General features: G+C 37.7%; 1 protein-coding gene across 1 annotated transcript; it reads right to left on the bottom strand.

The window, feature by feature from the left end:
• Positions 1 to 3283: 3283 nt before the first annotated feature.
• Positions 3284 to 13806, bottom strand: LOC131245793 (peroxygenase 1-like). Its single transcript, XM_058245496.1, has 6 exons — positions 13628 to 13806; positions 5572 to 5721; positions 5116 to 5201; positions 4937 to 5031; positions 4472 to 4597; positions 3284 to 3461 (listed from the first exon to the last, which is right to left on the bottom strand). Exons 1-6 carry the CDS (start codon positions 13746 to 13748, stop codon positions 3311 to 3313), a joined length of 729 nt encoding a protein of 242 aa, XP_058101479.1. The 5' UTR covers positions 13749 to 13806; the 3' UTR covers positions 3284 to 3310.
• Positions 13807 to 14554: the final 748 nt, after the last annotated feature.

A 14554-nucleotide genomic window follows, 5' to 3' on the forward strand; every position in this document is an offset into this window, starting at 1 on the left:
TTAGAAATCCTATAATGCCTTAGACTTCCCTTAGAAATACATCACAGTCTCGTATACACCCATTTATATAGGTTTAGAAAGAAGCCAAAATGAAATAGGAAAAAAAAAATCGCAAAATCTGTGTTTTCGCAGAAAATCTGCATAAACCCTTCAATGACATCGAACCTAGAACTAGCTTCGATGTCATCGAAGAATGACAAAACATGTCTAGCGAGCAAAGGTGAAAATCCTGAAAATACTCGATGACATCGAGCGGTAGTGAATTGTCAGATTGAAGACATCTGACACCAATAGAAAGTGAGATAATTGAATATAATTCATACATCAACAGTAATTGGAATAACTAGTGTAATTTGTATTTTCAACTCCAAAGATAAGTGATGGACAAATTTATAAAAGTTACTAATAGCTAAAGGTCCCGGGAACATGAACCATCTCCTATTTCATTAGGAAAACAAATACATTGACACACATTTCACTATATACACCATGTTATGAAAGAAAAAAGGTCCTGCGTTTTAGAAAGGCATATATATATATATATATATATATATATATATATATATATATATATATATATATATATATATATATAGTTGGAAGAATTGACTGAAATAAGAAACAATTGAGTTTAAAAGAGGCAATGATCAGAAGTCAAGTAAAGATGATTTTTAAATATTGGTACAATTAAAATTAAAATTAATAGTTAATTTACTTTTTCGACAATTATAAATTTCAAACCTACAATAGTGAACTTTCAATTTTCAAGTATGAATTGTATTCCTTGAAAGAATTTATAAAGATGAAGAGGTATAAGCTTGAAGAGAAATTATGAGAGAAAGGAGAAAAGACATGTGACCAATACAATATCTTTTATTTTATCAATTTAGTATGCGTCTTGAGAGAGTTGAGAGAATCGGAGAACAATAAAATAAATTTTATTTTGTTCCTTTTGCATGTAATATTATGCGATGGTACCTTTATAGTCTACACATGTTTTGATTTAGGTGATTACATACGTTTTTTGTTTAGGTTTTGTCAAGGTGCACATGTTGAACAGGTCTGAATGGCTATTACGTGGGCTTCACCAAAAGCACCTCCCAACTATTTCAATTCATGAAGGCGCATGTATACATATGGCATAGTTGGTATTGAAAAAAAAATTAAAAAATCCCTTAAAATTTATTATAGGCCCTAGGCCCACCTTAAGCTTGTGACCACCACAGGTGTTCGAATGGCCCACGTTAAAAGAAATCAACTAAACTTGATTTTCAAATCTTAGTACAACTAGAATTAGAATTGCTATTTTGTTTTGTTTTGTTTTTTATTGCTTAAATTTCTATTTTAATTTTGAGTCTAAGTTGGCTTTTTTTAAATTTTTAAGTGCAAATTTTTGTTGTTTTAGAAAAATTATAAATAAAGAGGTACAAATCTAAGAGAGTTAAAAAGTGTTAGAAAGCAATATGGTATTTTTAATTTTATTATTTCCTTCATTTCTTATATATGAGGTATCACAACCACGGTAAAGAAGTTTATTGGTGAGAAAGAGCAAGGGTTAAAAAATGGAAAAGGAAGAATTTTTCAAGGATCTTGATGTGTGTACATAGCATTTATGGTCTATAGCAGAGAAAATTTAACTTGGGTCCTTATAGATATTCAAGGCATGCATTTTAGACTTATACATAGGTAGAATACCCGAGAGTTTAAATTTAGTAGCAGTGGTGGTATGAAAGAAATTGGAGAGAAATTGGAGATTATTCCTTTTAGAAGTGATGATCATGTTTAATCCATAATGGCGGATAAGCTACTACTAGCTAATTACATGATCTGGAGAACCAAAATATGCATCATTTGGAAAGATATTGTTGGAAACAAGATCAAAATACTAAAGAATGAATGATTAAGATTGATTTGGAAAAGAAAACTAAAAGAAAGTACTAGTGGTTTAAAAAAGATGATGAGTGAAGATGTAATTAATTGGAATGAAAATGAGAGTGAACGCCTTGTGATCCTTCAAGTATTATGGAAAAGGCAGAAGCAAAACATATGACTGATGATTTTGAATATGTCAACGAGTGAAATTCCCTAGATAGATTGAGAATACTGAAGAACCAAAGAATTTGATTGGAAGAAGATATTAAAGACATGAGATTTGTAAAAAACAGAGAAGGATGAGAAACGTAAATGAAATATTTGACTTGACTTAAAAACATCATCAATAAATACTAAGAAAGAAAATTATTACTTGGTGTTTACAAACAGAGAAGACACCATGTTGCGGTCCATTAAATGTAATGGGGTTTGAGAAAATTCAAATTCGAAATCCATTGATGAAAATGTGAAAGTAAAGTTGGATTAAAAAAAAATAATCTTTAGATATGAAGAGATTCAAAAATGCATTTACAAAGCCGCAAGTCATGACAAATGGTAAGTGAGATAATCAAATATAATTCATACATCAACAGAAATTGGCATAACTCAAGTGTAACTTGTATTTACGACTCCAAAGATGGAAAATTTTATAAAAGTACCTAATAGCTAAAGGTCCCAGGAATATGAACAATCTCCTATTTCATTAGGAAGGCAAATACATTGACACATTTCACTATATACACCATGTTATGAAAGAAAAAAGGTCCTGTGTTTTAGAATTCGAAGATCAGATTATAGATCTTTTAGAAAGGCATTAAGGGCCAAAAAAAAAAAAAAAAACTTAGTTGGAAGGATGGGAATAAGAAAAAATTGAGTTTAAAAGAGGCTATGATAAGAAGTCAAGTAAACTTCATTTTGTTCCTTTTGGATGTAATATGTGATGGTACTTTTATAGTCTACACATGTTTTGATTTAGGTGATTACATACGTTTTTTATTTAGGCTTTGTCAAGGTGCACATGTTGAACAGGTCTGAATGTCTATTACGTGGGCTTCACCAAAAGCACCTCCCAACTATTTCAATTCATGTAGGCACATGTATACATATGGCATAGTTGGTATTGTCAAAAAAAAATTCCCTTAAAAATTATTATAGGCCCTAGGCCCACCTTAAGCTTGTGACCACCACAGCTGTTCAAACGGCCCACGTTAAAAGACCCTTATCAGCCAATGGCCACACAATGGCAGCCGGCGAGAGTTAAACACACAATGAGAGAGAGAGAGAGAGAGAGAGAGAGAGAGAGAGAGAGAGAGTTAAACGGTCCAATATCAAACATTCAATATAAAGTAGTACTTAAAATATACAGACCTCATCTACCTTAACTTGGTTATCAGTTATCACATAAGGTGTATATATATAGAGAGAGAGAGACATGCCCTTAACTCATCTTGTCAGCAGCCAATCGCTGCTTAGCAACATACTCGAAGAGACTACCGTCGAAAACACGCCTAGCAGCCTCTTTGGATAGGAACCCTTCTTCATCTCGTGCCAATACGTACAGTAGCCCCCACTCCAGCTTACTCGCAATCCTGCACCAACCCATTCATAACTTCCTCAATACATACATTTCCAAACGTAGAAACCAATTCCAATAAATTCAAGGGGTGCGCCCCACAGAGAAACACGGCCACAACCGACACGTATAATGTTGCATGTGGAATCCAGACCGTCCAGACCCTTCATTTGTACATGTTGAAGGGTAAATGGCAAAAGCCACTGTTGTGCAACCCAGGTGGGCCTCAGCGAGAATAAAGGGAGGGCATTCCCACGCAACTTATTCCCTGTGACGCGGCACATCTGAGTTTTGGATGGAGCTGATGTTCAGTCCCTTCCTTTGCATCCGATGGATAGGTTGCACGGGTTGGATGTGATATATGCACCACGTGGGCCCGGCACCATGGGAGCTGACACGGATTGGCTGATCTGTGGGCCCAAAATGATGTATGTGTTTCATCCACGCCGTCCGTCCATTTTTCCATATCATTTTATGGTATGAGCCAGAAAATGAGCTATATACAAATCTCAAGTGGACCACATCGTAGGAAACGGTTTTTATTGAACACCCACCATTAAAAACTTCCTGGGAGGACAAAAGTTTTGGATCAATCTGATATTTGTTTTTTCCCTTCATCCAGGTCTGTATGACTTAATCAAGAGGTTGGATGTCAAATAAACATTACAGTGGGCCCTAGGAGATTTTTAATGGTCAACATTCAATAACTACTGTTTTCCAGTGGTGTAGTCCACCTGAGATTTAAATATACCTCATTTTTTGGGACCAATCCTTAAAATGATGTGGAAAAATGGATGGACGGCATGGATAAAACACATAAATCATGATGATGGGGCCCACGGAGCACCGACCACTAGCTACCTGGCTCGTGGCAGCGTCACTAGCCAAACCGCGTCCAGTTCGGTGTAAGGGCTACTGTTCTCATGGTACGTATGTCTTACACTAATGGCATGTCTGCAGGCAGGACCGTACAGTAGCTGTGGGGCCCCAACGCAGAGATAAAAACCAAGGGTCGAGAGAGCTCACCAGCCGAAGAAGTCCATTGTATTACGGTTGCCTTCAGTCATTTGCCAGATCTCCCGAAGGGTAAGCTTATCCGCTACAGTGAGTGCATACTTACTGAATATGTTCTCGAAGTTCACTGGAACAAACCTGAATTCCACCCATGAAATGAAACAGTTAGCTTAGATGGACGAATATTCAGCCTTCTTCGAATGGGGTCGTCCAATCTGCAGCGTTCATGCAATATTCCATCCATTCACTGGGCCACCCTTCAAGTATTGCCACATGTGCTCGTCCATTACCATCCACATCAAACGTGCCAACAAGGAACTCATGGACGAGATAAGTGATGTCCATTAGGTGGGCCTTCTTCAGTATGGCCCACTCATCAGTAACACTACATGGTATTCATCACCATCCAACGCTAGGGAGTGGGCCACATCACATGTCAGCAGCATGGACCATGCAACCAGATCTGAAACATCTCACCTTCCTTCCGTATCGTACGTTCCAGTGTCGCTTCCGTGCTTAGATTTATGGATGTTGTGTACGTATATTGGTAAGAATGGGGAAGGTATCCAACCCTGAAATAATCACCCCAAAATAGAAAACATCAGCTAGGGAGCATGGCAAACCATGGTGCCTGTTGGAAGAAGGCATGAGCTTACTGGTAGAGTAGTGTAGCTCACTGCCCCATTTATGATAACGGCCATGATTGCAGATGCAAAGAAATTGAACCCAATTGCCCTTAGTCCTGGAAAATCACATGAACACTTAGCTTACACATAGTATGTTATTGCCACATAAAGAAAATGCACCTACGCCCCTGTTCTGGTTCATTGGGCATGCATTGGTCTGACCGTGCATCCGTTCACGCGGAGATAGATGGGTGATCAGAACAATCCATCACTGAGTAACAATTCTGATTATTGATGTTTATAGATGAATGTGGACCATCATCGATAAGATGATTTAATCATTCGACCACACTGCTAATATAATGTCCAGTGTGATCATTGGATGGTGGGCCATCTACAATTATATCTCTATGTGGGTCTTGTGGGTCACATAGGCTAACCAACCGAGCATAAGCCTGTGCCATGCAACGAACCTAAAAGCCTTACCTGTGTAAGTCTCCCACGGGTAGATGATGCCATTATCATCCTGGTCGAAAAAGGCAGCATGTTGTTGAAGAACACTTAGATGGTAGTGTTCATGACCCAATGTGCCATAAACATGTTCAGTGTCAGCAGCAACTAGAGCTCTAGCCATGTCTGAGTAAGAACATATGGATGTCAGAATATCTAATGAAAATTTGATTGTATGGAACACATTGCATATGGATTTCTCATGTTTTTTCTTTGCAGAAGAGAATCATTGTCACCCCTCAAACTCAGAAATCAGACTAACGAAATTTTCGGCCGCCAAATCCGGTACTGATAGCCTTGTTAGCACAAAAAACGAAGTGTACAGTCGATCACACAAGGTGATGGGTCTTACAACCATCCTAACACTGGGTGTAGGTACAATGGCACTACTGCTAGGTGGGAAAATAAGCATGGGATCCTCCAGTCCATCAGGTACATTACCCCCAAAAACACAAAAAATCAGGGCCATTCAAAATCCAGTAGGCTACAGCATAGGGACATTTGGGATGGGGACACTCACTGTGGGGCTTATGTACCATCATTCATCTGATGCGCCTCGATCAAGAGCGAAAGTAAAAAATCACACTATTTCAAAACTAAAGTGGGCCATAAAGTGTGGATTTATAGTTATAGGGCATGATTGTACACAATTCCTACAATGTGGCCTACTAATAAGTTTTGCATCTTCCAGGTTTTCCCAGAAATCAATCTATTATATCAAATTGGATTGTTCATTTTGCATCCACAGATAGGATGAATAGGATCATCAAAGTGATTTTTAGGAGGAATGATGATGATCAATGAAGGTCCCACACGATGTATTATGATGGGATTATTTCGGTAATTTTAATAGGGTTTGCTAACAGTTGGATGGTTAGGATGATATGATCAATGTAAAAAAGGAATGAGCAATCAAAGGTAGCCTTCCATAATGGACTCCCTGGATCAATGATTAAGCATTTTCTTTTCAAATATCAAAAAAGATGGACCATTTTCCCAAACATTTAGGATTACCACATGAGAGTGATTTTTGAGAGGGATGGTCAAAAGGGAGGCCCCATGTGTACAATGACCCAGCCTTGTATGGTATAAAAATGGATCAACCCATTCCAAAATCATACATCAGATGGTTAGAGTCAAAAGCAAATATTGGGAGTGAGATGGAAAATAGAGGTGTCTGCATATGATGGATGGTCCAGATCAGGGATAAACCTATATGGCACAACTAATATGGACTGTTTACTTTCATAGCCACTAGATGTTTGGCTATGATCATCTAATCAAAATCACAAGTCAAAGTCAACTTTTAAAATGCACTTGCAATAAAATGTGGGCCCCACTTATAGGCATTCAATTTGGGTGATTGCACTTTCTTCAACATAATCAATTTGAACAATGGTTTAGACTGGCAAAAGTGCTTTAGAAACAACAAGTGTGGAATCTACAGTGGAGCACATGCTCAAGATCAATGATCAAACATTTTCCAATGTGATCAATAAGGACCAACTACATTTGAGCTATTTATCAGTTGTTACAGTTGTTACAGTTGCATGGCCTAAAATTTAGGGTGGTCCGTCACTTGAATGCCTTAGATCTCTGACACATGTTTGCTTGCCACTTGTTATTATTATTATTATTATTATTTTGAAAGGTTATTATTTTACTAGAAGGCATTTCTTGAAAGGTGACTATTGCATTACAAAAGTAAAGACAAATGCCACTAGGGGGCGTTCGGATCTTAAGTTACTTATTAAAGTGAAGTGATTAAGTAACTTTAAATAAATAAATCCTACTTATAATTGATCATAAACCAAGCTTACTCATCTCAAATAAGTTACTTATCTACTGCTGTACGTAGAAGTAACTTATCTGTGGTGTTATCCAAACGGGCTCTAGGAGGTGGAAGAAGCCAAAACACAGTGCCAACCAAAATTTAGCATAGAGGTCTAAAACCCAAATATAATCTTTTCTTAGTCCTAGCCAAACAAATTTCATATATTCCCACAGGAATTCTCATAATCTCAGCCAAATAAATGTTAACAATTTCGAAAATGTGTGCCAAATAAAATTTAACAATTTTGAAAATATGTGGATTTGAATGGGCATGAAATTCATGGATTTGATAAATATGCATGAATTATGTAATTAATGTGTTTTTTTAGCTTGTTAAATACAGTAATTGCTGAATTACAAAATGGGCATAAACCATGAACTTGGCAAGTAAAAAATTTACTAATTCATGAAGTGTAAGCCTGTTTGATTGGATGTTTGACTGGAGGTAAATGGTTATATTTGGTGGTAATTCGTTCTTATCCCAATGGTTGGTTCAGTTTATGCATGGCGAAAAGGAGCATTAGAATGGTCTTAGCTCCTGAATATTCAAACAATCAAAATAAAAAAAGAAGAAATAGATTACATTGAGACATTGATGAATTTTATTTAATTTCTGTTACTGGACAGAACAATTCAAAATTCAGTTATTTCAACTACATTGATTGATCTTCAGTTATTTGTAACTACATCAATCGATCTTTCAAACTATTGGAGATCATAATCGAATGAACTTCTTCCTAACAAAAACCTTTTTGTTTTTTAATTAGTGGGGCCCTAGGTTACTTTGTTTGGTGATGCCTTACAAAGAAGCTAGCTCGCTTTGCTTTTTAAGTATAATGATAGTTTTGCCATCAAATAGATGGAATTTCACTTCAAAAACTACGCAAATTTTAACCTCTTTTCAAAGAGCAACTCTATAGGCCCCACCATGATGTAGCCATTTGTTCATTCTTTCAAATCACTTTAGTGCATGAGCCCAAAAATGACGTAAATCCAAAGATCAAGTGAACCACACAAGTGAATACAGTGGAAACCCACCGGTGGACGTCATTATTCCCACTGTGGGCCACTTGAGCTTCGGTTCTGCCTCATTTTTGGGCTCATGCCCTAAACTGATCCGGCAAAATGAATGGACAACATGGATGAAACACATAAATCATGGTGCTGCCTGTAGAGTTCGCCACATTGCACGATGCATGGGGCACAAAATCCCAGGCTCGTATGGGATGTTGTACTAATACAAAAAATGCGCTAGTAAATAATTATTACTTATTTACATTTGATTACCTATAACTACAATCAATCAAAGGTTTGTTAGGGCCTCTTTGACTGGTCATACTTACATGTAGTTAACTACAAATAAGTAATAATTATTTACATTTTCATTTTTTGAAAATGTACGACATACATTGAGTAGTGTACAACGTGGCAAAATTGTGGGCCCCATCATGATCTATATGTTTCATCCACACATCTTCCATTCATTTTGTTAGAACATTTTAAGGCATGAGCCCATGAAGGGGCAGATCCAAAGCTTAAGTGGCCCATGATGGGAATAATGAGATTCATAGTTGAAGCCACTATTTTCTATGGTGTGGCCCACTGGAGCATTGGATCTACTTCATTTTTGAGCTTTGCACTAAAATGGTTTGAAAAAATGAATGACCAGAGTGGGAATAACACACACACACACACACACACACACAGGGCCCATAAATTTTTGACTTGAAAGGAGGTTGAAATTTGCACCATTTTTGAGGTGGAAATTATGCCCCTTCCAAACACCCGGCAAAAGCTATAATTGTGCTTTTACCATGATTACTTGTATTTATTGATCATCAAACATGTCCTTAGGGTTAAGCTTGAGGAGTGTTCCCTACCTTTCCCAAAGTGACATTTTTTTAACCATCAGTCTGACAGCAATGATTCTTCAATTTAAGGGATCCTCAAGAGAAATGAGCAATCAAAAGGAGGGTGGTCCAATCTTTATGACCCTTTCTAGTATAATTACTATGGAGCTTTAAGTTTCTATGCTATTGCTTAGATGAGTAGCATCATCTAGTCAAAGTAATTTTTGAAAGCGATGGGCAATTAGAGATGGACACAATTAGACATGGACTGCATGTAATGAATACTAACCATACCTTTTTTGTATAATATATGTAGATTGTTCATTTTCTAGTCATTAATAAGCGACTAGGATTATTCCATAGAAGTGACTTTTAGGAGTGATTGGCACTACAAGTGCAGGCTACATAGGCTCCACATGATGGAGGGTCCAAATCACCGGATATGAGATTTTGGAGTATAATAAAATGAAAACGGATATGAGAGAAATGGCAATCAAAGGTGTATCCATTTCAAGGATGGTCCAAATCAGCAACTGGACTTCTATATTATAATCAATATGGAGTATAGGTATACCTAACTATTGATCAGATGACTACTATCATCCTATCAAAGTAAGCTATCGAAGTGACTTATAAGAGAGCAGGGCAATCAAAAGTGGGTTTAATATGATAGCAGTCCCAATTGGTTATAAGAACTTCCTTATTACAATTGATATAGATTGTCCACTTGTCATTGATCGATGGTTAGAATCATCCGAACAACTTGATTGTCAAATGGATGAACAATCAATGGTGGGCCAGCATAACAAGCGATCCAGATCATGTATAGAAGTGATGAGTATCCAAATATATATGGAGTATCGGTATATATCCTTATGATAATCAATCTGGAGTATCGGTATCGCTAACTATTGATCAGATGAGTATGATCATCCTATCAAAGTGAGCTATCGAAGTGACTTATAAGAGAGTTGGGCAATCAACTGGATGAACAATCAATGGTGTGCCCACATAACCGGCAGTCCAGATCATGTATAAAAGTGATGAGTATCCAAATCATGTCTAGAAGTGAGGAGTGATCTAAAAGGGCAATTGATCATCCATTCTTAACTATTAATTGGATTCTTACGATCAATTAACTTATTAAAAAACAAATTGAACAATAAATTTAATAACACAATTTCATGAAGATGCCAATTAATGAACTCTCAGATTTAAAGAATTTATATTTGGTACCTTTTTCAAAAAAGTTTTCAAAAAGCTACCTTATTAATCGATATAATTATCATTCCACTACCTTCTGTCGTCATATTGCGTGCAAGCAAATGGGTTGGTGGTTTAGGTGGGCCCCCCATGATGCATATGTAAAATCCACCTCAACCACTAGGTGCATCACTCCATGTTAGGCTAGGCGCTCAAAAATCAGATCCATTCATGATTCAAGTGGATCACATGATTGGAAACAATGTATAGGGTAACTGTCGCCCTCCAAACTGTTTTCATTAGTGTGGCATATGCCAATTAGGGATGGGTACGATTTTTGGACTAGGGCCTAATTTTTCGGTGGAATCTAATAGTTGGAGTGGATTTCACGTCAGTACCATGGTGGGCCTTGTAAAAATCAAGGGTGGACGTCCTCTCTTCCAACTATTTCCTTTTGTGTGCCCTACTAGAATCACGAGTAAACTTTTTTTCTATTTTTTATTTTTATTTTTTGGGTCTTTGGCCTAATATGTGACTAAATATTGAACGGTCAATCGGATCTTACATAAATGGCACAGTGGGCCTCATAAAATCAAAAGCAGTGTCCCAGGCAATTTTTATTTTTATTTTTTTCTTTTAATAATCTCTTTGTACAACTGCATAGGGATGGCCTCACTTGACTTTTGGCAGAGCCCACATGATGTATATGCAAAATCTACATCAACAATTACATGCATAATCCAATTTAGGCCTAGAGCAAAAGTAAAAATAAAAGTAAGCTGACTTGTGATATACGTGGGCTACACCAAAGAAAATAGTTAATAGGGAGACTTATACCTTTGACTTTTACAGGTTCCATCATAGTGATCATATGAAATCTAACACAATCATTAGATGCCACATCAAAATTTAGGCCAGGGCCCTAAAACTTAGGCTCATCTATAATTCAGGTGGGTCATAGCAAGGGAAATAGTTTGGAGGGTGATTGTTGTCTTTTACATATTTTCCAATCACATGTCCCACTTGAATGACAAATGGGGTTATTTTTGCGCCCCTGCCTAGCTAACATAAGGTGATGCACATGATGGTCGGGATGAATTTTACATAAACATCATAGTGGGACATACTCACAACCAACCTATTTGTTAGTACACCCACCAAATTGTGGTTAAAGAAATGTAACCAGTAAGTAGTGGAATGATAATTACATCAAATAATGAAATAGCTTTTGAAAACCTTTTCCAAAAAAAGGTAACAAATGTAAATTTTGGCATTAATTAAGTAATTTTTGTAAATTTCCCTCATGATGTGAATCTAAACGCCGCAGCACCAAACATTGGGGATGGAAAATCCATCCCAGCTTCGGAATCTTTCTAGGGTTAAAACTTGATGTTTATATACCATTCAAATTGTTGATAAGGCCATTCCAATTAGGGTTAATGGAAAATACAAATATTATCCTGATCCAAAACTTCTGTGTCCTGTGAAGGTTTCAAGGGTGAGCGTTCAATTCCCATGGTTTCCGTCGCACACATGCCACTAAACACTTTTGGATCTGCCTCATCTGAGCCAGCAGGTCTGGCCGATGAGTGGGTGTGACATGGATTCATGTCCTTGGCTTGGAATCGGCTCTCAACCATGGTGCCTTAGAGGCTGCCACGTGCACAACAATGGCAATTTCCTAGTAAAAGGAAAAAGAGACTGACACCAGCAATTGCCTGGGACATAATTTCTATGAGCCCATGCCACAAGACTTTTGTGGCATTTCCTGACGTCTGTCTGCCCGTCCATGTTATGCCAATGTAACCCCAAAACTCAGACGGGTCAGTGGGCCACACTATATGAAAGAGCAATGATGGTATTAAGAAAAAGAGTCGGGATCCTCTGTCATCAAGTCAACAGAGAATTCCTGTTACCCTAATGGTTTGGCGTCCGAAGCTGTTTTTTATTATTTTTATTTTTTTAGTGAGTGGTGACGTGGACCAATGGGAATTAGGGTATCAGGAATTCTCTATTGACCTGATAACAGAGTATCAGGACTTAAAGAAAAATAATACCTTTTTGACCATGCACTCAGCAATATCTATCAAAAGATAAATGAATAAAAGATGTAAACCACAACACAAGATAAATGAATAAAAGATGTAAACCACAACACAGAGAGTTAAATGGTTTCTTTTCTTTACATCTAAGGATTCCCACGATCCACTACACTCAAAGTTTAAAAAAAAAAAACAAGGAAACAGATCTCAATAAAACTACATCTCTCTCTTTTTCTCACGAGAGAATAAATAATATCTCAAAATGAACTACGGTTTACGTAAAACACTTAATACCCATAGCAAGCTCAATGCAGAGCTCGACTTATAATAGTGATGGTAGGATGAATAGTACATCTCTTAGGCTCTATGAATCCTAACAACTAAGATTCCCTCCATTGAAACCTTATTGGAGTCCACTTGAGTTTTAGAGTAAGGTGGACATATGATGGTTTCGATGGTAGGCTTCCCCACCCCCATTGTTTTGTGGGGCGTGGTCCATTTGAGTTTTAGATCAACCATATTTCTTTTAAAACTCAAATGTCCTAGCAGAGTAGGCACAACTTATGAATGAAAAACATCAAGTGAGCCCCTCAGAGTTTTCTGTTGCATGTGCTCTTTACATCACATGTAGGAATTTCCACCCGCAATTTAGCTTTTGAATGTGGACCATCTACCAATAATCCGAACCGTCTATATGAAAAGTCTCACTCTATAATACTAGGGAAAAGAAAACAGATAAAAGCTTTCGACTGAACTATTCCAGCAAATCGTTTTTTCCTCCTAAATATTTACCTGCCCGAAACTTACTCTCTCGGGTGCCAGATCCAGCACGTTCATCTAGTGGGCCCAACGTTGTACGTTTTATTTTTCAAAGTAATCGGATTAAGCCATCAGCATCAGGTGGGCCACGTCAAATGACGGCTGCGATATATACATGCATGCCTACCCACATGTTAAACATACCAGCCTGATCTTCAGAACGAAAGGCATACAACAATTGGGCCCACATGATGCACGGTGAGGATCTTTCGCCCACACGTGTAACTAGAAAATTTCAAAAAAAAAAAATTTTATTTTTTTTTTATTTTAAAGGAGCGGTCTTACAGGGCTTTGGAAGCTTAGCGTCCAAGTCTCCTCGGACCCTTCTCTCTTTGGTGACGGGAGCCTGTGGGGCCACCGTCTCCATCGCGTCTCTTGGGGGCGTCACCTCCTTCGTTTCCTCCATTGTCTTCTGTAGTTGCCTCCTTCAAAGATGGATTTCTTCTTCGCCTCCACACGCTTTATATATCGCTGGGTTGTAAGAGAGCCGTTAAAGCGTGGCTGTCGTCTGTTTCTTTCCTACCCGCATTACTCAGCTTTTTTACACGTGGAGCCTGGCATGTTTATCTTTTCTGTTTGTGGCGTGGAGATCATGACACCCCTGTTAGAGTCCTCGTCACGCTTCTCTGTTTCGCCGGTTTACGACGCGTTTCAGTAATACAATAATACACTCGCGGAACGCATCTCCAAGCGCCTGAGACACGCTCCTCCCACGTGCCACTGGCTCGTGCGTGTGAGAGATGAGGGTGCTTCAAAGGTGGGCCCTAGGGCTACGTCGACGGAAATCCTTCGCTGTAACGTAGGGGGATAAAACGCACTGGTTCTGTGTGCTACAGAGTTGTAACATTCACTCCATCGGAGCGCGACTTATCTGTGACGACGAATCCAGCTATCTGAGTATAACATCACCTAGGGCCATGCATTGTATATCTATGCAATTCATCCGTTTTTCAAGTTCATTTAGGACACGGACTAAAAAAGGAAGCTGATAAAAATATCAGACGTACAATAACATAAGAAATAGTGGTCATTAAATGTCCACTGTTAAAAGTTTTCTAAAGTCTACAGTGATATTTATTTGCCAACATAGACCTTGATGAAAGGAAAATACATGTATCAGCTTAATTCAAAACTTTTGTGGCCCATAAGAAATTTTTAATAGTAAAGCATCATTATTTCTCCTAAGATTTGTATCTGAATATTTTTTGAAAT

Source organism: Magnolia sinica, chromosome 5, assembly GCF_029962835.1.
Source record: "Magnolia sinica isolate HGM2019 chromosome 5, MsV1, whole genome shotgun sequence".
NCBI lineage: Eukaryota > Viridiplantae > Streptophyta > Magnoliopsida > Magnoliales > Magnoliaceae > Magnolia > Magnolia sinica.